General features: G+C 37.7%; 1 protein-coding gene across 3 annotated transcripts; it reads right to left on the bottom strand.

Moving 5' to 3' along the window:
- Positions 1–1,778: 1,778 nt before the first annotated feature.
- Positions 1,779–22,582, bottom strand: LOC118845761. Of its 3 annotated transcripts, XM_036753783.1 has the most exons (6): positions 22,492–22,582; positions 21,527–21,601; positions 14,131–14,328; positions 6,292–6,458; positions 5,178–5,295; positions 1,831–3,485 (listed from the first exon to the last, which is right to left on the bottom strand). In XM_036753783.1, exons 4-6 carry the CDS (start codon positions 6,412–6,414, stop codon positions 3,082–3,084), a joined length of 645 nt encoding a protein of 214 aa, XP_036609678.1. In that variant the 5' UTR covers positions 6,415–6,458; positions 14,131–14,328; positions 21,527–21,601; positions 22,492–22,582; the 3' UTR covers positions 1,831–3,081. The 3 variants fall into 3 exon arrangements, with proteins under 3 accessions (XP_036609677.1, XP_036609678.1, XP_036609680.1); XM_036753785.1 differs by lacking the exon at positions 21,527–21,601; XM_036753782.1 differs by lacking the exons at positions 14,131–14,328; positions 21,527–21,601 and having other exon boundaries at positions 1,779–3,485; positions 22,492–22,577.
- Between the last annotated feature and the right edge of the window lie 2,474 nt (positions 22,583–25,056).

Below are 25,056 nucleotides of genomic sequence, written 5' to 3'. Positions count from 1 at the left end.
GGCCATTTCCTTTTCCAGTTCATTTTACAGATGAGGAAACTGAGGTAAATAGAGTTAAGTGACTTCTCCAGGTTCGCACAGCTAATAAGTGTCTGAGGACAGATTTGAACTCAGGAAGATGAGTCTTCCTGACTCCAGATGCACCACTCCATCCATTGTACCACCTAGCTGCCCTATAGCTTTATATTTTTATATCTTTGATAATAGGAAAGAATAACTGATTTGGATCTAACATATAGCAACCCTTAATATTGCACACTGTTTAAAAGTTTTATTTTCAGCTTTATTTAGCAAGAGACTTGAAATGCCATTGTTCATCACCTCAGTCCTACAAGCTGGACCCATTCCAGAGATTATAGCAAAATTCTCACCCAGCAGTATGAAGACTTACTCGGTTGCTCCAGTAGACTACCAGGAAATTTCATCTAATAGAGAAACAAATACAGTATGTTTCCCCTCCCCTAGTTGATACAGTAATAACACTATAACCAAACATTTCATCCCAAAGGATAGCCTATTCTTATATTTATGAATATAATCAACTACAAATTATGTCTATTTCAAAGCCATATTTATTGCAGACAACTTTATGGAAATATAAAATATTCAGCTTTCATTTTAACAAGAACACTAAGTGCTGGGAAGGTATATTCTCCTTATCCAAACATCCACGCACTATTGAGGCTGACCATATGAATTATCCTATAACTAGAAAGAGGCTAAGTGAAGTCTGTAAGGAAGATAGCTCAAATGAGGCAAGCTCTCTTTAACTGCCAGACCCAAGAACTATGGAGAATTGCCTCCATAGGAGAAGCCATCTTCTGAGCTATATAATATAACTCTTTGCTTCAGATGATAATCCTTACCATTTGAAAAGGGCCATAAGTAGCAACATACTTCACAAAATTGTTACTTCTTTGAGGGGTTCTGTGACATTATGCAAGTTTGATATTTCAGTTCAGGTTTTAACATCAGGTTGCTTGTGACATTACCACAGTCTGCTGTATGTTCATAAGTTTCATTTAGAGAAGCGGTCTCTCAGTTTATAAATGGTCAAAGGATGTAAACAGGCAGTTTTCAGATGAAGAAATCAAAGATATCTATAGTCATATGAAGTGCTCTAAATCATCTTGATTAGAGAAATACAAATTAAAACAACTCTGAGGGACCACCTCTGAGGTACCTATCAGACTAATAGGACAACAAAGGAAAATGATAAACTTTGGAAAGGATATGGGAAAATTGTGACACTAATGCACTGTTTGTGGAGTTGTGAACTGATCCAACCATTCTGGAGAACAATTTGGAACTATGCCAAAAGAGTAATCAAATTATGCATACCCTTTGATCCAGCAATACAACTACTAGATCTGAATCCCAAAGAGATCATAAAAAAGGGAAAAGGACCTCTATGTACAGAAATATTTATAGCAGCTCTTTTCGTGATGGCAAAATGTTGGAAATTGAGGGGATGCCTATTAATTGCGGAATGGCTGAACAACTTGTGTTACATGAATATAGTGGAATGCTATTGTGCAATAAGAAACGATGAACAGGAAGATATCAGAAAAACCTGAGGAGACTTGTACAAACTGATGCAAAGTGAAATGAGCAGAACCAGGAAAAAATTGTACACAGTAACAGCAACATTGTGTGATGATCAACTATGAATGGCTTAGCTCTTCTCAGCAACACAACGATCCAAGACAATTAATTACAAACGATTCATGATGGAAAATGCTATTTACATCCAGACAAAGAACTGATGGACTCTGAATGCAGATCGAAGCATACTTTTTCACTTTATTTTTTTCATGTTTTTTTTCTTTTGGTCTGTTTCTTCTTTCACAACTGTGACTACTATGGAAACATGTTTTATGTGAATGCACATTTATAAGCTACATCAAATTGCTTACCATTTTAGGAAGGATGAAGGGGAGAAAGAGAGAAAAATTTGGAATTCAAAATCTTGTAAAAATGAATGCCAAAAGTTGTCTTTATGTATATTTGGGAAACAATAAAATACTATTAGAGAAGCAGTCAACAAACATTCAAACAAGTGTTTTGTTTTGTTTTGTTTTGTTTTTATGTGCCAAGCACAATGATCAGAAATGGAGATACCAAGTAAGACTCACCCCCCAAAAAATAGCTTCTGTTCTCAAAGAGCTTCCATTGTAATGAGTGATGACACATGTAAATAATTAGACACATACAAGATATATACAGAGTAGATGAAGGCAGTTCAAGAGGGGAGGCTATGAGTAACTGGGGGGCACTGGAAAGACCTCCTGAAAAGGGTAAAATTTAAATTGTGTCCTTAAGGAAGCCAGGGAAATCTGGAAGGACATGTGTCCTTCTGGAAGCCAGGAATCTTCTGAATAAATATGGTTATTGCAGTGAAATCACAAAGTGAGATAGCATAGAGAAGAACGTCATAAACTTTTTTCCATATTATTGGACCTCTTTGGCAGTCTGGTAAAACTTATGGACCACTTCTCAGAATAATGTTTTTTAAATAAATGAAATAAAATATATAGGATTACAAAGGAAACTAATCATATTAAAAAGTTATCAATATGTTTTAAAGTAATTTCATGGGCCCTAGATTAAGACCCCTTGGCATATAGAAAAAGAAGGAGGGAACCCAGGACAGAGTTTGGGGGAACATCCATGATTAGTGGGGCATGACATGGATGAAGAAGTAGCAAAGGAGACTGAGAAGAAACAGTCAAATAGATATGGGGTCTGCCAGAGGAGGGAAAGAGAGCACTATCAGAAAAATCTAGAGAAGTAAGTACCCAGGAGAAAGTGATCAATAGAGGCAAATGCTGCAGAGAAGTCAGGGATCAGGATTGAGAAAAGACCATTAGATTTGGCAATTAAGAGCTCACTGGGAACTTTGCAGAGAACAATTTCAGTTAAATGGTGAGGTCAGAAGCCAAACTGCAGAGTGTGTAGAAGCAAATGAAAGGAGATGAAGTAAAGGCACAGATTATAGGTAAATGACAAATGGCCTTTGCCTCCTTCCCTTCTCTACCTGGGTATACGTTGGCAGTATTTTCAGATCTTTATCTGGGAGTATCATACTCTCCTACCATTTTTCTTCATAGCTTTATACAATTTAATGTTCAAGCTAGGGAAATTAGAAATTTCCTCCAGGTCAAACAACTCCTGAAACCTATCCACAAATTTATTTTCCTTATCTAACCTAAATTTCATGACCCAGAGGATAATGGTAGTGTCTTTACATAGGTGGTCAAAGGTGATAAGGAGCTCACCCAGGAAGGGGTGGGCATATACAACATCTGTGGCTAGGATATAGTCAAAATGGTTTGAAGACCTGGGGAAATTCTTCTCTAAGGCCATCCCCCAAGATAACTCCTTCACCTGAGGCTGATGCTTGCATTTCATTTTGGTATTTCGGGAAACATTATACTGAAGGTTTCCAAGTAAATTGGGCAGGTCTGTGGCAATCACTCGAGCACCTATAACACAAAGGAACAATGATGAAAGTCACCCCTTCGGTATGGGATAAAGTAGTCAAAAATCATACCCACACACATCCAGAAAGACCACACTGACCCAATAGCTATTACGACCCAAGCTCCCAAGTATTCAAACAACCTATGTTGAAGTGAAAGACCATTCACCAAATAAATATTCAAGTAGCCATTTCAAAATGTAGGACTTCCATAGTACTAAAAGATAGACTAAAAATAAATACTATTTAGCTAAGTTCTTTCCCTATGTGCCTACTATAGGCTGGGGGGAAAGGATCTTATCAATAAATGGTATTGAAAGTAAGTGGCAGTTCCCCTTCTATGGAAATGGTCATTGGGAGGTAACCAGCAGTCACAACAGAGAAGATCCTTTGCCAATTACCTACCTAAGTAAAGACTACCAAACCTTACCAAAATGACTTCAAACTAGCACATTTAGGGGATCTATGTCTTGTTTTCCACTACCAATTTTGTCAAAAGAATGGACATTCAATTAACTAAATTTATCTCAAAAGTTAGTGATTTATGGGCTTAAATCAAACATCAGGCAGCTAGGTGGCAGAGTGGATAGAATGCTGATAAGGTCAGGAAGACCTAGGTTCAAATTACTAGCTGCATAACTTAACTTACTACTACTTACTACTTACTGAAAATACCACTTACTACCTGCATAACCCTTGGCAAGTCACTTCAATTTTCTCAGCTGCAGTTTTCCTCATCTGTAGAATGGAGATCATTATAGCAGCTACTTCACAAAATTGTTGTGTGGGTTAAAAGAGATAACATGTAAAGCACTTTGTAAGTTTTAATGTGCTATGTAAACATTAGCTATCACAACTATTTCTACCTATGCCAAGTAGAGATTCAACTCAAGAATGTTAGCGCACACTAGATTCTTTGGTGTTGATCATGAATGTCATTTAGACGGTTGGAAAAGTACAAATTGCTAAGACCTGGGGGCCCTCTCAAGGTTTTCTAGTGCCAGGTGTGTACTTCCAAAGAACTCCAAAATCAAGACAGATCAATATCTATGCATAAAAGAATAAGGCTAACTTAAGGCAAACAGAACGGATTTTTTTACAAGAAAAATTGAAATAGACTTAGGCATGTCTATAGCACATGCAGCCAGGTGAAAAAAAAAGAGTGAAAATGAACAAAAGAAACAATTACAACCACAAACAACTAGAAATAGAAGCAAATTATGAGAAGATAAGTTCCATTGTCAACCCATCTGCATGGCTATTGAAACAGGTGTTCCTTCAGAAAGGAGAAGGAATTTACTCCCCAAAAGGGAACGCACAGCTATGCGGAGGGCATGAGAACCTGGCTACCAGTCATATTGCGTTAGAATCATTAATAGATATAGGTTACACCCGTCTCTAATTTCCTTCCCATCATTGTACTGCTCAGACTTTTTAGGGGGTGCTGCCCACTCACTGTTGGTTTATGATTTCTGTGACTTAGCACAAGATGGCATGTAACTATACCTTCACAAAACATTCTGAAGGAGCCATTAATACTTAACTTTTAAGTTGGTAGATTTTCCTGATGAAGTCTATTGAAAGAGTTTGAAAAGCTAAAATAGGTACACAATATATTTCGCCAGATGGTGATGGCTACTAATGCTATTTTTCATTAGAGCCCCTAACTTCAGCCAATCAAAAGTACCCAGCTTACCAAGTAAACTTGCCACTATCGAGACTAGTCCTGTCCCAGCCCCAATTTCAATTACATTTTTGTCAGCCAGATTATACTGCTTTGAATTTGTTTCCAGAAAGTGACAGAGAACGAGAGCCTGTGAGGGAGAGAAAAAAGGAAATATTGTGCTAGCAAATCATAACTGAAAATGAAACTTCTCCTTTTATTGACCTAGAAAATGTACTTTGCATAGACTCTCTACTCAACATATATGCAACACATCAGAAGAATGTCAACAGAAAAAAAAATTCCAATGAAATAAACAATCGCCTTAAAGAAAACTACGAACAAAAACATGGAATATTCTAAAAGCTTGAAGTTTAGTGATTTAGGTCCAGTTGGGTCTCAAAAGTGGAAGGGGGCAATGGCTACAAACAATGGTTATTTAGGATGAGAATAAGGAGTTACTACTGGTGAATTTTCATAATGAGGCAGATTGGTGATTGTCCCCAAAATCATTTCCTTGAAGGTCTGATGCTCTTTTAGAATATTATTAGTGTCAGGGCTGAGAATTAATTTATCTTTAGTTATTTGACATGAACATAGCCACTTTAGTATGAAAAGAGGAATTTTAATTTTCTACCAAGCACCTGGAGTCGTGAAAAACTAAGTATTTAAACAGTGCTTTCTGCCAGATCTTCAACCCAAAGCCAATAATCTTGAAAAACCATAAATGGGACTGATAAAAGCAATTTCCCAGTTGTGTAGTATCTATCCTTTAGTGTTGTTTCTGCTGCTGTACTCACTATCTTTCACTAAACGTTCTACTACATAACCAGAAGCTCTCTTTTTGAACTGATAGAGATTGAAGCATGTTATATTTCAGGTTTTTTGGTAGGAGGGTTTTTTGGTCTGTGTTTTCTTTCACAACACGACTAATGTGGAAATATGTTTTACCTATATCAATGTATAACCTATATCAAATTGTTTATATCTTAGGAAGAGAAGACAGGAGGGAAAAAGAAGAGAATTGTTGAAAATTTTTTAAAATGTTAAAAAATTGTTTTCACATGCAATAGAGAAAAAAGAAAATATTACATTCATAAAAAAGAAACTCTTTCCTGGAAAATAATTTAAATATTGAAAATAATACCGATGGCCAGACAACAGCACCATAGCAATCAGTGGCTTCTGTAATTCTTATCTCATGTCCAGCAAAACGAAAACCTTCCCAGGAAGTGGTTGTTATCAGAGATGGAAAAAAACATCTTGCCATGATCTCTGAAACCACCTGTTTGTCTTCATTTTCTCCATTTTCTCCTGGAAGTAAAATGACAAGAAACAAAGAGAGTTTTATCAAACTAATACATACATATATATATATATATATGTATATATATATATACATATATACACATACATATTAAATATAGCTTCTTTTTTGCTCCATAAAAAGGAAATATATTTATAATTTTATAGACTGATTAGGAATTATATGGGAAATTAGAAAGTACAGAGAGATAATAAATATAATCTTACCTAAAGTTACCTTCTTGACTTTTAAATGCAATAAACATTGACCCCCCCCCAAACTTGAACTCATCTATGTGACAATATGGATTATTAAAAGGGACCGTGCAAGTCATGGAGTCATTCTGATGACAAAACTGTCCATCACTAGTGCAGCCTTGTCAATCCATACAAAAATTAATCACTTGCAACTTTCCTAACCTTCAATGAAGGTATGCTAGTAGTAGAATGAATAATCTCAGCACTCATTGAGAATGAAATCTACTCACCTGGAATAAATTGTCATCTTCCCTGAGTAAGCACATGAGAATATGCTACGAAGTATCATACAGAATTCAATCAGATGTGTTAAATCTGCTCCCCTTAGGGACATGGCCGAATAATTTCTCCTAATTTCTCACTTTAATTTGAAAAATCACCCTGGCATGAATGTTAGGCCCAATGATTAACATTCGGTTTTTATTGGGTCATTTTCCTCAAGTGGTAACTAATGATGACTGGAGACTGTATTCGTACATGTATTATGTATGCTTCTTCTACAGATTTCTATGACCATTTTGGTCATAAAATGGTATGAATAAATAGATTCTATAAGTAGGCAAAGTAGTTAGTTCTCTATAGGATATGTTTTGACAGACATGAAAAGGAAGCACTAACCAAAAACATGTCCCTGCCAGACTCAGTCATAATCACAATTGTGAAGTGAATAACATTTGGTGCAGCTTGGTGGGACAGCAAATAGAGCCTGGAGTCAGGAAGACCTGAGTTCCAATTTGACATCAAACACTTAATATCTATGTTACCCTAAGTCACTTAACCCTATTTACTTCAGTTTCCTCGTCTATAAAATGATCTGGAGAAGAAAATGCCAAACCAGTTCAGTATCTTTGCCAAAAATAAAACCCCGAATGGGGTCACAAAGATTCAGACACAACTGAAATGACTAACAACAACAAGCAGATATGTATATGAATATCTATAATACAAGGCAGAATTTATTATGTCATGTGATTTGTAGAGACAAAGAAGTTCAGAAGGACATAAACGCAAAAATGTCCAGTGTGCGGTTGGACGTGTGGGACTGGAGCTAGGAAGAATGATACTGATTCTAAAGAGATAGATCATTGATTTAGAGTTGGAAAAAAAACCTTAGAGATCTTCTAGCCCTGGGGTCTTAAGCACTAAAGAATCTATGGATAGATTGGGGTGGCCTGGAAGAGGGTGAATGAGTTAGATGGGGAAAAGAATTTGTAGTGTTAATCTGATCAAAGATCTTCCCCATCCATTCAATAGGGTTCGGGTGGTTTTAGGTGGGAAAACCTGATTATATATTTGTTTGTTAGTAGGCCTAAAGCCCCTATTTACTAGGTGCTAAACCGATGTGGGCATGAAGCCCTCAGGTCCCTAAGGGGAGTTGCTAATACCAGAGTCAGTGGTATGTGCCCTGAGTTCTAGTCTAGGACTGTATAAAAAGAGAGCCCAGAACTGGGAGCAGCCGAGCGGAGAGCAGCCAGGATTCAGAAGCAGAGAGCCAGCATGGAGAGAGTGCAGAGCCGGGAGTGCTGAACAAGGGAGAGTTGCAGAGATCGAGGAGTCAGCAGAGCTGCAAAAGAGAGTGCTGAGCAGAGTTAGGATTCATGAGTGATCTTTCATTGGAAGGCCCTAGCATCAAGGGGAAGCTACACTATAGATTGGTTCCTTGCTATAATCTTTTGTTATAATTTCCTTGTTACTACAGTGAGGTGGGCTTATCGGTTTTGGAATACTATTGCTACAATATCAAATTAGGGGCATTGGTCCTTGAATCTGATCCTCTGGAGTCTCAATAAATGTTATACTTCCTCTGCCTTCTACCTAGAAAATTCCTAATACTTCATGATTCTGAACCACTCAGGCATGTCCATGACCCTCTCCGAGGTCATAAATTTTGATTTACTGCTTTAGAATTGCATCTTTATTTTCACTAACCTCTAACTGAAATTTAGCACTTCCTTCAATTATTTAAAAACATCATTCTGAGAAGGGGTCTATAGACTTCACCAGACTAGCCAAAGGGTCCATGACACCAAAAAAAAAAAAAAAGAATAAGAACCCTTTCTAGTCCAACCCCCTCACTTTACAGATTAGGAAACTGATGACCAGAGAGGGTCAGTGATTTCACACAGAATCAGACAGGTAGTAAATAGCAGAACCAGAATTTAAACACATCGTCTATCCTGGAATCCAATATTTCTTTCCAGGATACCATCGTTGTTATTGTTCAGTCATTTCAGTCATGTCCATATCTCCATGATTCCATTTGGGGTTTTCTTGACAGAGATACTAGAGTGATCTGCCATTTCCTTCTCCAGTTCATTTTACGGAGGAGGAAGCTGAGGCACTTGCCCTGAGTCACAGATCTAGTAAGGGTCTGTGGCTGGATTTGAACTCATAAAGTCTTCCTAACTCCAAGACTGGCACTCTATCCATTGTACCATGTAGCTGCCCATGCTGGCACTCAAATAGAAGCAGTCAGGTCCTATGACCAGCAAACTGATGGAATATTTGTTTTCCATGAACCTCTCCAACCTAAAGAAGACATGAAGTGCAAGCAACATGGAATGCATGAAGAAAGACCTTCTGTGCCTAAAAGAAAGGGGACTGGAACCCTCACCAGACCAGTCATCTACCCCAAGAATTTACTTTGGGCAGGGATGCTGGCCAGGTCCCCACAACCCCTGTTTAAGGAATCTGAGGATGCCCAGCCCCTGGGGCTTGTGTACCCCTAGTAGAAGAGAAGGAACCAAAGAATGAGGAGAGAAGCCAGAGATAGATGAGTAGGACTGCAAGATCTAGACCGGAAAACTAAAGTTCTAGTGAGAAAAACTGAGTAAAAACCTTTCTCACAAGCAGTTAAAGCAACAGAGATGTTAATAAAGACAGAAGAAAGAATGAGTAAAAACTGAAACACAGGTCAGAATACAATGAACAAGTATTAAAGCATCATGCTGTAAAAGAAACTTTAGCCAATAGAAGAACTCTTCAGACTCCTCTGATGTCATGAAGGAACAACAAGAAACTCTGGAATGGCACAAAAGAGAAAAGAAACTTAAAAAGATGGCAAGAAACATAATTAGATCATATATCAGAGCTCCTAGTGCAGAATTTCAAGAAACAACAGAGTACAGAATTTAGAAGACAAGAAGGACAGAAACATAGAATTTTTAGTTAGAAGGGATTTTGGTAGCTACTAACTCTAAGACATACAAAAGGAACTGTCACTATAAAATACCCAACATGTGATGATCCAACCTGTAGACTTGAAGGTTTCCAATGGGTGAGAGCAAGCAATTAGAAACGATTAAAAGAAATTGTTTTCCTGCAATTGAAAAACTTGCAGCAAGGGTGAGAAAAGAAAGCATCGACAGCATCAACTTGCATCAAATATCTTTAAAGAGGGTCTGAAATCTAAGATATGCTCAAAAGATAAAGGGAAATGAACAAATCTCAAAAGGAAAAATAGAAACTATTAATAATCATATGAAAGATTGCTCCAAATCATAAAAAATTAGAGAAATGTACACCAAAACAACTCTGAGGTTTCACCTCACATCCAGCCGATTGGCAAAGATTATAAAACATAGAAATAGTCACAGTTGAAAAAGCTAAAGACTGGCAAATTTGATACACTATGGGGGTTGTGAATTAGCTCAACAATTATAGAAATCAATTTGGAATTGTGCTAAGAAAATAACTGAAATGTCTATACCCTTTAGCCCAGAAATGCCACTGCTAGGTGCAAGGTCAAGCACAAGAAGAAAGATCCTACGCACACCTTTTGGTGGTGGCAAAGAATTAGATATATTCTGATTGGAGTATAGTAAAATAAATGTGGTATATGAGGATAATGGAATATTACTGTATTCTAGATGACTATGAAGAATACATATATAAAGACAGAAGCATGTAAAGACATGTGAACTAATGCAATGAATAAGAACCAAAAAAGTACCCAAATGACTAAAACAATGTAAATAGACCACAAATAGCCAAAATTAAATCCTATGTACCTATAATGACTAAGTTTGCTCCACCCCCCCCAAAAAAAAACCCAAATATCCCACCAAAAAAGAGATAAGGAAATTCACCTTTCTTCCTTCTTTACAGAAGTGAGATATTCTGGATATATAATATTGTATATCTGTAAGGCTTGATTGATATATTGGTCAGTTTTACAATTTTTTTGCTTTTTTGTCATAAGGAATGGCTCTTTGCATAGGGGCAGCGGAGAGTTATATTTGGAAATAAAGGTTGTGTTAAAAGATATCAATTGAAAAGGCCACATCCACACCATGACATTTAGTACTTTGGTTTCCATCTCTGACCTGAAACATAAGCTCCCACCTTGGGAACCTCCAGCTTCTGCCTGGTACACATTCACCTTCTGTTGCCCAGATCCAGACCCACCACACCACTTCCAGTCATCTGTGTCCCCTTCTCTTCCAACCCAAATCACCCGACTTTTCAACCTCAGCTCTGAAATCAACAGTCCAATCAAGTACCTTTCTAGAATAAGCATGTCAATCAATTACCCTATTTTTCCAATCACCGTTCACTTTGACTTCTGACAAAAACACTCCTCCTTCATCACTGCTCCTCCATTAGAATGACCTCCTTGAGGTTAGAGACAGTCTTGCTTCCTAGTTTTTGTACCCCCATTATGTAGCACAATGTCCAGTGCATGGCAAACAAAATGCTCCCTTCATTCATTCATTCATTCTTTGGACATGTCTGTATTCGGAGAAGCAACATGGTATGGGGAGTACATTGATGACCTTGAAGTCTGACTCTGATACATATTGGCTGTGTGACCCTGGTCAAGTCATTTAACTTCTCAGTGATCTAGGTAATTCTCTAAGACTATAAGTTGCAGGTAAAGAAAGGACCCAACATGAATCATTTTCACTGTTCATGCCTCCATTACCCTTTGGGTAACTTAACTTCCATTCTCCATAGACTGTGGCATTCCAAGACTTGCAGCTATACAATATCGCCAGGAGAGCACTGATATTAAAAAGTGGGTCTTTTGTTTCTGAGAGAAGTAGAAGGCAGGGGGAAATGGGCAGCTATTATTGGTATGACCTTTCCTGAGGCCAGAGCCCTAGCACGCACTTCCTGCCAAGTTGGTTAATTGTCCAACCTCTTGTAAACCTAATACAGTACTGTTGTAAAAGTCAAGAGAGCCAATAGTTTCCCGTGGAAACCCCACCATCACCACACACCAAACACCACCATCATTCACAGACCATAGAAGCATCTACCCAAAGGAGATGATTCCATAACAAAATGATATGCTTTAGCAACAGCCAACTCTTCCATTAAATTTCACTACATTTTCTCCTGTACAACTGGCTGAAACCACATTCAGGAAGCAGCTCTGGCAGGCATCAGGTAACATCTCTGATGTGCCTTATCTGACCTTTAGCTTTCATTTCGCCATATTCACTTGTCTTTGCTAAGATATTTTTGGCATCGTCTGCTCTTCCAGTTCTTTAGGGAAAAAGAGAGAACTTTAATTGCTTTCTTGACCTTCATCTGAACTTGTCCTCATGGGGCCCTGTGCACACTCCTTCCAGATAGTAGCGATGTTTTGACATGTCACCTAAGGTTTCAGGCACTAATAGAAGTTAGAGCACACTAAATCCCAAGTGCAGCATAGGTTCTGAGTCTTTGATATAAAAAGCTTGCCAATAAGCATTTGCCAAGATAACCTCACGTCACTGCCAATGCACTTTCCTATAAGGGCTGGTTGGACAAAGCAATGCAGCTATCCTGATAGCTGTGGAGATGATGGCAAAATCTTCCACTGTTTTCACCTTAAACCTCTTTTAATAAATATAACTAATAATTTCTTTCCAAGCATGGCCATATTGTGCTCCTTTGCCTCAATGGGGAAAATGGGGAAATGAATGGGGACATTTCCATGTGGATGCAATATATTAATAAGCTACATAATACAAAATTTAGGATCAATATATTTGTATTTCCCAGAACAAGATACAGGATATACACCCATCAGTGGGCCAAATCTGCTTACCATATAGAGTGATTCAGAATAACTTTTATAACCAGGAGGGACAAGTTATGTTTTATATGAAAAACATTATAATACTTAGAATTCATAAGCTATAGGCAAGTTGAATAAAACTTAATTGACAATGGTTCATATTCATGTTCCTTTTTGCATTTAAATGCTATCATGAATACTATAGACATCCCATAAGAAGCCATCCTTATAAAAATAATTAGCCTGTTAACAGCATGAGACCAAAGTGGATTGGTCTTTAGTTCTTTACTACAATGTGTCTTGGAATTACTTATGGGATTAGAAAATGACAAAGCTCTTTTTCTCTTTTCTGAATGAAAGTTTTAAGCCTTTATTTTCCTTTATTCTGTCACAGTGAGATTTTTAAGGTTCCTTTGCTTTCATTTCTTATAAGGGCAGCATTTTCGTTCACATCCTTTGGTCCCAACTGAAGCCAAAAACAGACAATTCTAAGGACTGAGAATTTCTAAAAATTCAGGATTTAAAAAATAATCCACAAATGAGAAGTTGAACTTTATCCTCCCAAAGCAGCATGAAAAGCATATACCCTGAAATGTGAATGATCATGTTGGGCACTCTGGCAAAAACAAATGACATTTTCATGAATTAGTTTGTCTTCTGCTTTCAATTTGGATACAAATATTTTCTTTTGACAACAAATGGTATTAAATGAATGGAATTCTATTCTAATTTTTTGAGAAAAAAATTACTTTTCTACCAAGGATCTCCTTTTGTTACCTGTGGTTAGGCCTCTGGAAATAAGTAAGCTAGGATTGCAAATCTAGCTTCCACCCTGCATCTGTTAGCTCAGCTGCATCACACTATCCTCCAGACTAGAATCATCCTGATTTCTGGAATCTAAGCAAAAGATGCTGCTTGCAATCTGAAATATCATGTTATCATCCCAAAAAATAAATCCTCCACTAACATCGGTGTTCTGGAAAGAGCAGATAATCGAGATCACTGCATTACAACGTGTACTTCATGGATTTCTTTGGTTAACACATTACATTAATTATTTGTGATAGCACATTTTATTAATGTAATGAAGTCTTAGAAACCTGAGATTTTATGCCAGCTCTCTGCTATTAAATCTTTTCCAAGAGGTGAGGAAAGACTCCCAGGTGCTCCTGTTTTCCTGAGAATTAGAGGGGGTTTGTGCATGAAGTGAAAATTAGCAGGTTTTACCACATTATGAAGATGATTTTCTTGAGTGGAAAATTAAAGAGTGTTCTATACTGAACTCACTTCCTTTGTTTGGTTTCAGCAAGTCTTCACGTATGGGGGCCCTGTCTACTGCTTCTTATTTCTATTATAGGCCAACAAAAACATGGACTTACAGAAGGCTCAGTTCACAGAAACGCCTCAGTACTTTACCTCAATTCTCTGTCTGATATACATTTAAACAAGTCTTGAAAGGCCATCACAAGTGAATTCAAGCTTCCATTTGGAGACTCTCAGGGAAATCTGGGTCTGTGCAAAATTCAAAGTGAAACCCCTCTAGGTGATGAAAGAAGCTGTCAGTCAGTGGGGACATCTATTTGAGGATGAATGTCATGTGCCTCTTGCAAACGCCTAGAGATAAAAAGTCAGCATTTAAGATCACGGCCAACCTGAAAGATAAAACCCTGAATTCCTTAGTCATGTCAAAGACTCAGGCCCTTCTTTCCCAAACAATTCCTGAAGTTATTTCACGAATATTGTCTGTGCTTAGTTCTGGTCAGCTTCATGAACTACTTAGTAACTACTGTTCTAATCTAACAAAAACCAAAGCACTATGCTTGGAATGTAGTGGGCGCTTAACAAAAGCTTCTTGACTGACTGACTGACCAAATGACACTATCTTTTACAAGTGCATAGAAGGTAATGTTACATCTAATATTGCAAGGCCATAAATGTCAAAAAAAATAGAAAGATGTTGTTGTTGTTCAGTTGTGTCCAACTCTTTGCAACCCCACTTGGTGTTTCCTTGGGAAAGATACTGGAGTGGTTGGCCATTTCCTTCTCCAGAGCATTTTATACAGGGTATTCCTAAAGTCTGGACACATAGGCAAAAATGCCGATTTTCAAGAAATGAAATGAATGAAATTTTTATTTACTTGGAATATTTACAAATAACATCTTCAATATGATTTCCATCATTTGTGATGCAAAAGTTGATGAGCTTTGCAAGATTCACGTGAACTCGATATAATAGCTCCACATGGCTGTCAATTGCCTCTGTGTCCAGACTTTAGGAACAGCTTGTAGAGAAGAAACTGAAGCAAACAGGATTAAGTGACTTTCCTAGGGTCACACAGCTAATAAGTGTCTGAGGCCAGATTTGAACTCATAAAGATGAGTCTTCCTGACTCCAGGCCTGGTACTCTGTCTACTATGCCACCCTGTTGCCCAAATAGGAAGATAGAGATTAGTTAAAACTTGAGTATCAACTATATTAGACAGTTAGTTTTTTTCAAATAACATTTTTTTAAAACTTACTTTTAATTCACATTGCTACAATTTACCTTACGTTTCTTAGAATCTCACCTTGGAACAAGCTATTAAAGTAAACATCTCCCTCCAAGGAGAGGGATCTGTTACTTTTCAATATATTTTAAATGTTCCTTTTAAATGAACAGATTTACTCAGTAAGTATATGCAATATAGTGACTTGGCTCACAGAATTTATCTTACCATCCCTTAATTGTGAAGGATGTCCTTCCATATCAGTAAAGTTTTATTTTGTTTCTGTCTTTGCATCACCAGCACTTAACACAGTGACTGACACATTGGGGAAGGTGAGGAGGGAGTCTGGGGGAAGATGAAGGAAGAAGAAAGATGGAACAAGGGAGACATACGAGTTTTTTAGTGTAGGGGAAGCCTAGTGGGGAAGCTCCCTCTACCAATGCAGATCAGAAAATGCTCTATAAACCTTAGAAAATAGCCTTAGAAAATTACCTTAAATATTGGGAAGTTATTGCCCAAGGACATACAGTCAGTATTGTAAAAGGCAGGCTTTGAACCAAAGTCTTCTTTACACCAAGGCCACCTCTCTATCCACATGGCCAGGTTATCACTTTGCTGAGAGCTAGTAGGAGCTTAATAAATGCTTGTTGAAATGAAATGAATTCTGATTAAATTGAAAGTTGCTCAAGTCAACTTTCTCCTCCTTCTAAAAATGAAAAATCATTACATAAATTTCATCTTCTATAGATTCCAGGTAGACCCCTAAACTATTCCAACTTTAGAAATGTTTACAAGTCAATACAAACTCGAGATTCTTGAAATGTCACAAAATGGTCTTTTTACAGTTTATTCTTTTTCATGTGATACCCCTGAGAAGAAACTTATTCTGAATCCTGTCTGTAAGTTAGCTATAGGTATTCAAAGGCATGGAAGCAGTGAAACTCCCCAGATTACCCATGATGGGTATATATTAGATGCAGTGATGGTCTATTCAGATAGACAACATAGGTGGCTTCATCATACTACCATATCAGATATGCCATCTAGAGGTCACTGAATATTGTCAAGATATAGTGGGTATGGGGGACTTGAAGTGGTCATCAATGAAAATTAATGCAGCAAGGAACATAGACAACAATCGATCAATATGGTGCCAGAAAGTGAGAGCTCAGAAAATATACAATACCAATTAGTTTTGCTTGACTTTGCATATTATACAGGTTTGTAATGCAGGTTTTGGTTTGAGGTGCACAGGAGATAAAACAGATTTTAGTTAATTAAAAAAAATTAATTTTTAAAAGAAAGTGCATAGCATCCAGCATGGGGCACGTCTTTGATATGTGAAGTATTTTGTAAGGTCACATGGCTCATGGGTTGCTTTAAGTGAGAATGAAACATGAGTCCTGGTGGCACATGGTGCTAAAAAGTTTGCTGATCCCTGTCCAAGAATAAGATATTGAATGTAACAGAGCTAGGGCAGGAAAGGCCAACTGTGCTTTAGTACTTATAAGTACTTCATGTTCCTCTAAGTAGAAGCCTTTCCAAACTAACTTTACCTGGTTGCAATCACTCTAACTGCAATTATGGATGGACGCCCATTAACTGGAGGATGGTTAAATGGAATACGATTATTGCTCTATAAGAAATTATGAAGGGGCAGCTAGGTGGCGCAGTGAGTAGAGCACCGGCCCTGAAGTCAGGAGTACCTGAGTTCAAATCTGACCTTAGGCACTTGACACACTTACTAGCTGTGTGATCTTGGGCAAGTCACTTAACCCCAATTACCCTGCCTTCTCCCCTCCAAAAAAAAATTATGAAAAGGAGAGTTTCAAGGATATTTGGTGATGTTTGTACGAACTGATGCAGAGTGAAGTGAACCAGGAAAACAATTCATACATCAACAAAAACATGATAAAGACAAATAACTTTGAAAGACTTAAAAACTCTAATTAGTACAATGACTAATCATGATTCCAAAAGAGGATTCAATCAAACATGTTACCCACCTACCCGGATAGAAAGATTGACTAAGGGGGCAGACATATAGACATATATAGATATACATATACATATATATGTATATGGAGATGAATGATGTAGGAATTTGTGGACTATGCAAATTTGTTGTGAGGTGTTTTTTCTTTATTTTCCAATAGTTAGAGAGGTAAGGAGGGAGAGAATAGATTTTTGTTCATTGAAAAAAATAAACTTAATTTCTAAAAAACTCAAACTCTCTTGGTACGATATTTATATGCCTTTTTATAGTTATACTTGCTACATATACATAAGCGATTTTTTAAAAAAAATCTTTATCCATATTGGATTCCCTGTCCCAAACTTACATTGTTTCCTTTGTAAGTTTCCAAAGTGCTGTGTACACAGTTCTCCTTAACTGCCATTAATGACTAAGAAAATGATGTTTACAATTCAGTGATATTCATGATATCCACAGAAATGTGGAGTAATTCAAGCAAGTTTGATGGGAGATTTCCTGAAGTTGTTGGAAGTTTCCAACAGGGCACCCCAAATCACATTCAAATAACCCAGGCAGGTCAACATTGAACATTTAGCCAGCTGACCTGGCCAGAGGAAGACCTCCTGGCCAAGGCAGATCTACTAGATGTGAAAGATAGACCAAAGAAGGAAAAGAAAACAGTTTCAGTTCCTAGAAGCATTCCATATAATGTATGGGGAGAAGAGTAATTCATTCAAACTAATCATCCCCATTAATGATATAGAGAAATGGCTGCTATGACTGCTCTGTACACTCATGTCAATCACAGCAGTGTTTCATCAATATTTGTGTGGTTGCCCTTTTAATCTCAAGATGCTGATGATTGTGTGGGCATAGCAATATTATGTGTTTCCATGCAGTCACAGTTGAGATCTTCACCAAACATGGGATCAATTCCAAAGACATAGAGCTGGGAACAGAATTCAAAATTAAAATTCTCACTGCTTCTGGAAGGCAAATCGTTAAGATCACAAGAACCCAGATCTAGAGCTGAAAAGGACATCAGGCCATCTAGTCCGCCTCCCTCACTTTACCAATGAGGAAACTGAGGCCCAAGGAGGTTATATGATTTGTTCAATGTCACACAGGTGAAGTAGAGTTTGAACTGCAGTCTCTGAATCCAGAATCAAGTCTATTTTCCATTACATGGACATATTACCTACTTGCCATAAATCAGTCTAAACTGACTGGAGGTGGGGTGGGGGTGAAGGGGTCTGGATATATGATTTTACTGGTATAGGGAACTCCTAGACAGAAAATCCTCTCAATCAATGTATTTCTACAACTGCTCTTCAATTTAGAAGTTTATAGCCTAGAGCACTAAGAACACCAGGCCTGGAGTCAGGAAGACCTGAGTTCAAATTCAGCCTCAGATATTTACTAACTGTGTGACCCTGAGCAAGTCACTTAACTTCTATTTGCCTCAGTTTCCTCATCTGTAAAATAGGGATAATAATATCATCTATTTTCCAGAGTTATTGTGACAATCAAATGAGATAATTATAAAAGTGCTTAGCGCAGTGCCTGGCATATAGTAAGCGTTGTTTAGATGGAGGTGGTTGTTACTGTTTGGCCATGGTCACAGAGCCTCTCATCTACTAAATACATATTTACTGTATTTGTTATGTAATGCACATATATAATATAGAAACATATTTGTGGAGCTACTCACTCAATTTCTAAGGCTATTCCTTCCCATTCACATTCACACTGGTGGGTTCTGTCCCCTGGAGGATAATTACTAACCAGGGTATCAAAAGTAGGTCTAGACTCCTAAAATTCTAGTTCATGAGCCCCACAATGGTGAGCTTGTCTTTGATAGTCAACCAGTAGATACAATTAAGACCAAAAAAAGGCAATTACTAATATGGCATGGAAAAATACTCTGTCCCCACCCCCCGCCAAAAAAGACCTAGAGCATGCTTTCCTACAAATACACACAGAGTCCATCATAAGCATGCGTAATCTTCATATAGCCAATTCCAAGCTCCCCTCCCAACTCAACCAGGGAAATTTTTTCTCATTTTATACAGGGATAATAGGGCATTGACCTACTTTCACACTTAGTTTCATATATTAACACCACATTGCCTCTGTTATTTGTCCCTTAGTTTCTGAGATTTAGTGGAGCTGAGGAGGAGGTGAGACCCCATAATAGGGACCTTTTTACCGAATGAATAATTTTTAGATGTTTGAATATACGTAAGTTTATTTTCATGCTGACTTTTAACATATATGTGCATTTTTACATAAACATTTTCTATACATGATAATTTAGTCTCAATCTTTTATTAAAACTTAACTTACTCTTATAATTTATAAGCATGAACCTATTGTTTAGGCCTCCAATCCAGAAAGACTTTTGATTACTTAAAATAACAAAATATTCAAGTCCTACACTTAATATGTTAAATATATATTATTATATCTCATATATTGTAGTTAAATATATTTATATTTACTATTTTTTTACAGTTTGTTCTTCAAGTATACCATATAAGGTATATGTATATGATATCAGTATCACTGACGCTATGGAAATGGACACTAAGCAAGCATTAAATCTAAAAATGATTGTAGTAATGCTAGACATATGATAGATATGCTAAAAGGCCCTTTGCATTCTGGCTTCCAACTCAACTGAGATTGCTCTCTCCAAAGTTATCAATTATCTCTTGATTGCTAAATCTTATGGTCTCTTCTCAGTCTCATCCCTCTTGACCTCCCTGCTGCTTTTGATACTGTTTGATCATCTTCTACTGGATAATCTCTCTTAACTGGGTTTTCGTAATACTACTATTTCTTGCTTCTTCTCGTAACTATTTGGCCATTTCTTCTCAGGATCCTTTGCTGTATTACCATCATATCATTCTATATCATATTCTCTAACTATGGATATTCCCTAAGGCTCTGCCCTGGGCCCTCTAATCTCTCTATACTCTCTCTCGGAGACTTGATCATCTACCATAGGTTTACTTATCTCTACGAAGATGATTCATAGACCCACACATCCAGCCCCAGTTCCTCCCTACCCCCCAAGCTCCAGCCTCCTATCACCAGGTGCTTATTAGATGTTTGCAACTGGATGTCCTAGAGACACCTCAAACTCATATCCAAAAGAGAACTCTTTATCTCTCCTCCCAAACCCATCCCTCTTCCAAACTTTCCTAATTTCGGTCAAAGACACCACAGTTCTTATAGTCTCCCAGGTTTGGAACTCTGTGATACAAACAATATTTCTCTTTGTTCCTTACACACAAGACTCCAACTCTTGCCTCCATGACTTTGCCCTGGCCCTCTCCCATGCTTTGAAAGCATTCCTGCCTCATCTTGGCCTCAGAGACCCCTTCTCTTCCTTCAAAATACAGCTCAAGCACTTTCTTCTATATACTTCCTTGATCCCCCCAACTGATAGTGCCCTGCCTCCCTCCCTACATCATATTTATTTGTATTTATTCTCTTTATATTTAATCTGAATACTTACGTATGTATATATGTGTGTTAGATATGTATACGTATATGAGTACATATGTATATCATGTATATATTCTATATACATATGTACTTATTGCTTCCCCAGACAGAATGTAAGGTCCTTGAGAATAATGCTTGTCTCATTCTGTGCATTTGGGTCCCCAACACCAGCACAATACATTCCCAGTGCTTAGCACAGGCAGTAGACACTTAGTAAATGTTTATCGAGCATTATATAGAGCTTGGTGGCTCAGTAGATAGACCACTGGGCCTGGGGTCAGGAAGACCTAAGTTTAAAACTGGCCTCAGATACTTACTAGCTGTGTAACACTGGACACCGTGACACTCTGTGGGCCTCAGTTTCCTCAACTGTAAAGTAGAGATACTAATAATGCCTACCTCTCAGGGTTGTTGAGGATAAAATGAAATAACATTTATAAAACACTTGGTACATAGTAGGCACTATATAAATGCTTATTCCTCCCTGCCACCTGTCTCCTCTTCCCACCTCAGTCCCCCACCCCAGCCTCAGCTGATTGACAGTGGCTGGTGCTTAATAAATGCTTGTTCTTTGTCTTTTTTTTGGAGGGAAGAAGGGAAGGCAATTGGGGTTAAGTGACTTAGTAAGCATTCCAAAGATAAAAGTTATGTACTTCCAATCACTATCTTTTTAGCATTGATCAAGAAATATAATGAAATATATTCATAAAAGGTTTAATTTTTCTTGCCTTCTCAATGAGTGGGGGAGGAGAAAATAAAAGGGAGAGAATTTGGAACTGAAAACAAAATAAAATTGAATTTGAAAAAGAAATAGAATGAAAGAGAAGCATTATTTACCTCCTTGAGCTTCTGATTCCATTATTTCATCAGTTAATAAACTATCATATTGTGATTTCATTTCCATTCTGTAGACTAAACAAGATACCATACAATGAGTTTATGAAAATAGCAAGCCATTGAAAATTAATACTGAACATTTAAGTTTATTCAATATCCTCTTATTTCTAGTATAATGCACAAAAAAGAGACTAAATTAAAATTGCAAATTTTTATCTAGAAGGGATTTTTTGAATCCAAACAGATTTTGTCCCATATAAATATGGCTTTTAAGAAAGAGGACTCAACAAACTTGTATATTTTAGACGTTCTCGGTGGGAAGGTTAACGAACATATCATTCGCAACAGACCTCCATAGGGAGTTATCATCTTTGTGTTGACTAGTGAAATAAAAACCCTATAAACTTAGCAGCACTGAAATGCCAGTAAAGAGGGGATTGCTGTTTTCAGATTAGTGAAACCACAGGATCAGCTTCAACATAAGTTTGCTTCATGACAGTCAAACAAAACTATCCTTTACCTCTATTTATCCATTGCCTGCAGATTGTTATCAAACAGTATTGTTAGCAAACAGCTCAATATACAAATGCTCTATTTAGTAGCATCTATTACTCTAAGTTCTCTCTCTCTCTCTCTCTCTCTCTCTCTCTCTCTCTCTCTCTCTCTCTTTTTCTCTCTCTCATCTCTCTTCCACTCACACTCTCCCACTCCCTCTGCCCTTCCCTCTCCCTAATCTTTCCCTCTCCTTCTCTTCTTCTTCCTCCCCCCCTCACATTCACACACACACACACACACACACACTCTACCGGATAAAGACTTCAGAGCCAAAAATATTTTTTGTTTCTCAAACCTAGCATCCAACATGAACAAATGCAATATTTCAACACTCACTGGAACTTCAGGACTTATTGATTTACTACTTTCCATCTCAAACTTGGGTCTGTAACAAGTTTGAATCATACTACCTTGCATTGATATAGCACCACCTTTCTCCTGAAGACTTCAAATTACCCCATCCACACAGCCACCTTCCTCTTCACAGCATCCCTGTAAGTTAAGCTGGAGACAGGAATTATCTTCCCTATATTTCATAGAGAAGAACATGAGTGGTTAAATTACAGACATATCTAGGGTTACACGGTTAATCAGTGGCAGAACTGGGACTCCTCGTTCCCTGATCAGGGTTCTTTCCAGTAAACAAAGTGGTCTCCATTTACTGTAAATTTGCATTAAGCCTACTGCTTATTGATCTGGTGGTAAGTCTAAACATACCCAAATGTTTCAGTCATGTTTTCCTGAAGGCATAGAGGATCATCCAAAGCTGCTGCTTCTTCTTTTTTTTCCGATGAGACCACTGATTACCCCTGAGAGAGCGGCACTAAAATGAGCTAGTACTGTAAAAAGTTGGCAAGGAGACCTCAGAGTAGGGATTAAGGATCATGACAGCTGCAGCTGGGTGCCTCTGGCTGTCTAGCACTGAAGGCCTGGAACATCTATGAGCTAGGGAGCAACCACAGGACATTACATAATGAAGGAGTAGCGCAGAACTATAACACATCTTAATTTAATTCTGCACACATTAATTATATGCCTACTACTTACAACGCACGATGATAGATGTTGGGGACCAAAGATCTTTCAGTTTAGGGGTAGATGGGAGGGAGGGCAACATATTCACAAATAATAATTTAAAGAGGGGGCAGCTAGGTAGCACAGTGAATAGAGCTCTGGCCCTGGAGTCAGGAGGATCTAAATTCAAATCCAGTCTCAGACACTTGAAACACTTACTAGCTGTGTGACCTTGAGCAAGTCACTTAACCCCAATTGCCCTGCCTTCCCCTCTCCAAAAAAAAAAAAAACTACCCCTTCCCCAGTAAAACCATTTAGAAACAGCTAAAACGAGTAACTATTTTATACAAAAGAGGAGCAAGAGGAAGAAAGGATACAGAGGTTTTAGATGGAGGAGGAGGGCTGGTAGTTCTGGTAACCTACTTTCATCGGGAATGGGTTTAAGAAGGAACAATACATATATATTTAGAAGAGTATAAAAGTCTTCTAAATTTAGAAGAAATAAAATGGTAGGGGTTTAGTGTGGGGTGAGAGGACAAGGGAGGGATTTTTAGAGCTGAGAATGAGGGAATAGGTAAAGGATGTTTAGATTAATGGGAATGGGAGGACAGGGGAGGGATCCTTGGAGGGGAAAAGGCAAGTAATAGGAGGGCAGGGTGGTTGGTGCAGGAGAGGGGTAGGAAAGTAATATGAGGGTGATGTAGCAGGTAGAAGTAAAGTAGAGGAGGCAGGAGGGATAGGAAACAAGAGATATGTACAAACATAAAAACAAAGATCAGGAATAGAGTATGTTTGGAAAAATATATGTCTATATACACATGCATATATGTATAAGCATATGTATTTATCTGTATGTGTTTATATATAGAGAAATACATCTAAGCCTTCTGGGGGGATGGGGGGAGGGAAAAAAAGAACAAAGTGCACAGCAGAGAACAAAAGAAAACACAAGGAAGCAAAGAAAAAATGGACAATTCTCAACACCAGGTGTATTATTTATCACGCAGGCTTTCTTGAAATGAAAATTTATTGTTACATATTTGGAATCCTCTATCATGTTCTGCTATGCACATGGCATTCTTTTTTTACTTTGTATTTAAGTTTCAGTACTTAAGTTTATGATATGTTTTGTTTCTTTTCTCTATTCTGTATTTGTGTTCTGGCAACATAAAAAAATTTTAAAAAGCTAATTTAAAGAATGATTAAGTGTATGAAATCAAGGGATCGTAGGTTTAGAGCTGGAAGGGATCTGGAAGATCATCTACTTTAATCCTTTAGTTGTACAGATAAGAAAATTGAGGCCCAGAGAGGTGACCAAAGGTCACTCAAGTATTAAGTAACAGACATGGAATTTGAACCAAGGTTCTCTGACTCCAAAACCAGTGTTCTTTCCACAATTCATACTTCTATATATCAAACATGGTGTCACCAGATATATAAATGTATGTGTAATATACATAATATATTTGTTGTTGTTCAGTTGTTTCAGTCACGTCGGATTCTTCACAACTGCTATTTGGGGCTTCCTTGGCAAAGATACTGGAGTGATTTGCCATTCTTTCTCCAATTCCTTTTACACATGAGGAAACTGAGGCAAACAGGGTTAAGCAACTTGCCTAGAGTCAGCTAGTAAGTGCCTGAGACCTGGTGTGAACTCAGGATTGGGGCCATCTCCAGTCATCCTGATTTATAGCTTGCCACTGGACCCAGATGGCTCCAGAGGAGAAAGTAAGGCTGGTAATTTTGCATAGCCCTCTCTCACTTAAATCCCATTAACTTGCAAGTCATGGCATCACCTTCCTGATATCATGGTCCTCTTTAAAAACTAAGGACAAAGAACAACCTGAACTCAAGAAGATGAGTCTTCCTGACTCCAGGACTGGCACTTTACCCAGCTGCCTACATAATATATATGCATCTATATTATAGATGTGTATACATCTTTGATATGTGTGTATGTG

Source organism: Trichosurus vulpecula, chromosome 4, assembly GCF_011100635.1.
Source record: "Trichosurus vulpecula isolate mTriVul1 chromosome 4, mTriVul1.pri, whole genome shotgun sequence".
Taxonomy (NCBI): domain Eukaryota; kingdom Metazoa; phylum Chordata; class Mammalia; order Diprotodontia; family Phalangeridae; genus Trichosurus; species Trichosurus vulpecula.
The sequence above is the reverse complement of the archived record's forward strand: the minus strand, read 5'-3'. Positions and strand labels throughout refer to the sequence as shown.

What these genes read in the sequence shown, in the direction of transcription:
- LOC118845761 (XM_036753782.1), bottom strand. An exon ending in GTGCTGTTGTCTGGCCATCG is followed by an intron (nt 5,296 to 6,291) that starts GTATTATTTTCA and finishes TCTCCCTCACAG; the next exon opens with GCTCTCGTTCTCTGTCACTT. An exon ending in GATAGTGGCAAGTTTACTTG is followed by an intron (nt 3,486 to 5,177) that starts GTAAGCTGGGTA and finishes TTTGTGTTATAG; the next exon opens with GTGCTCGAGTGATTGCCACA.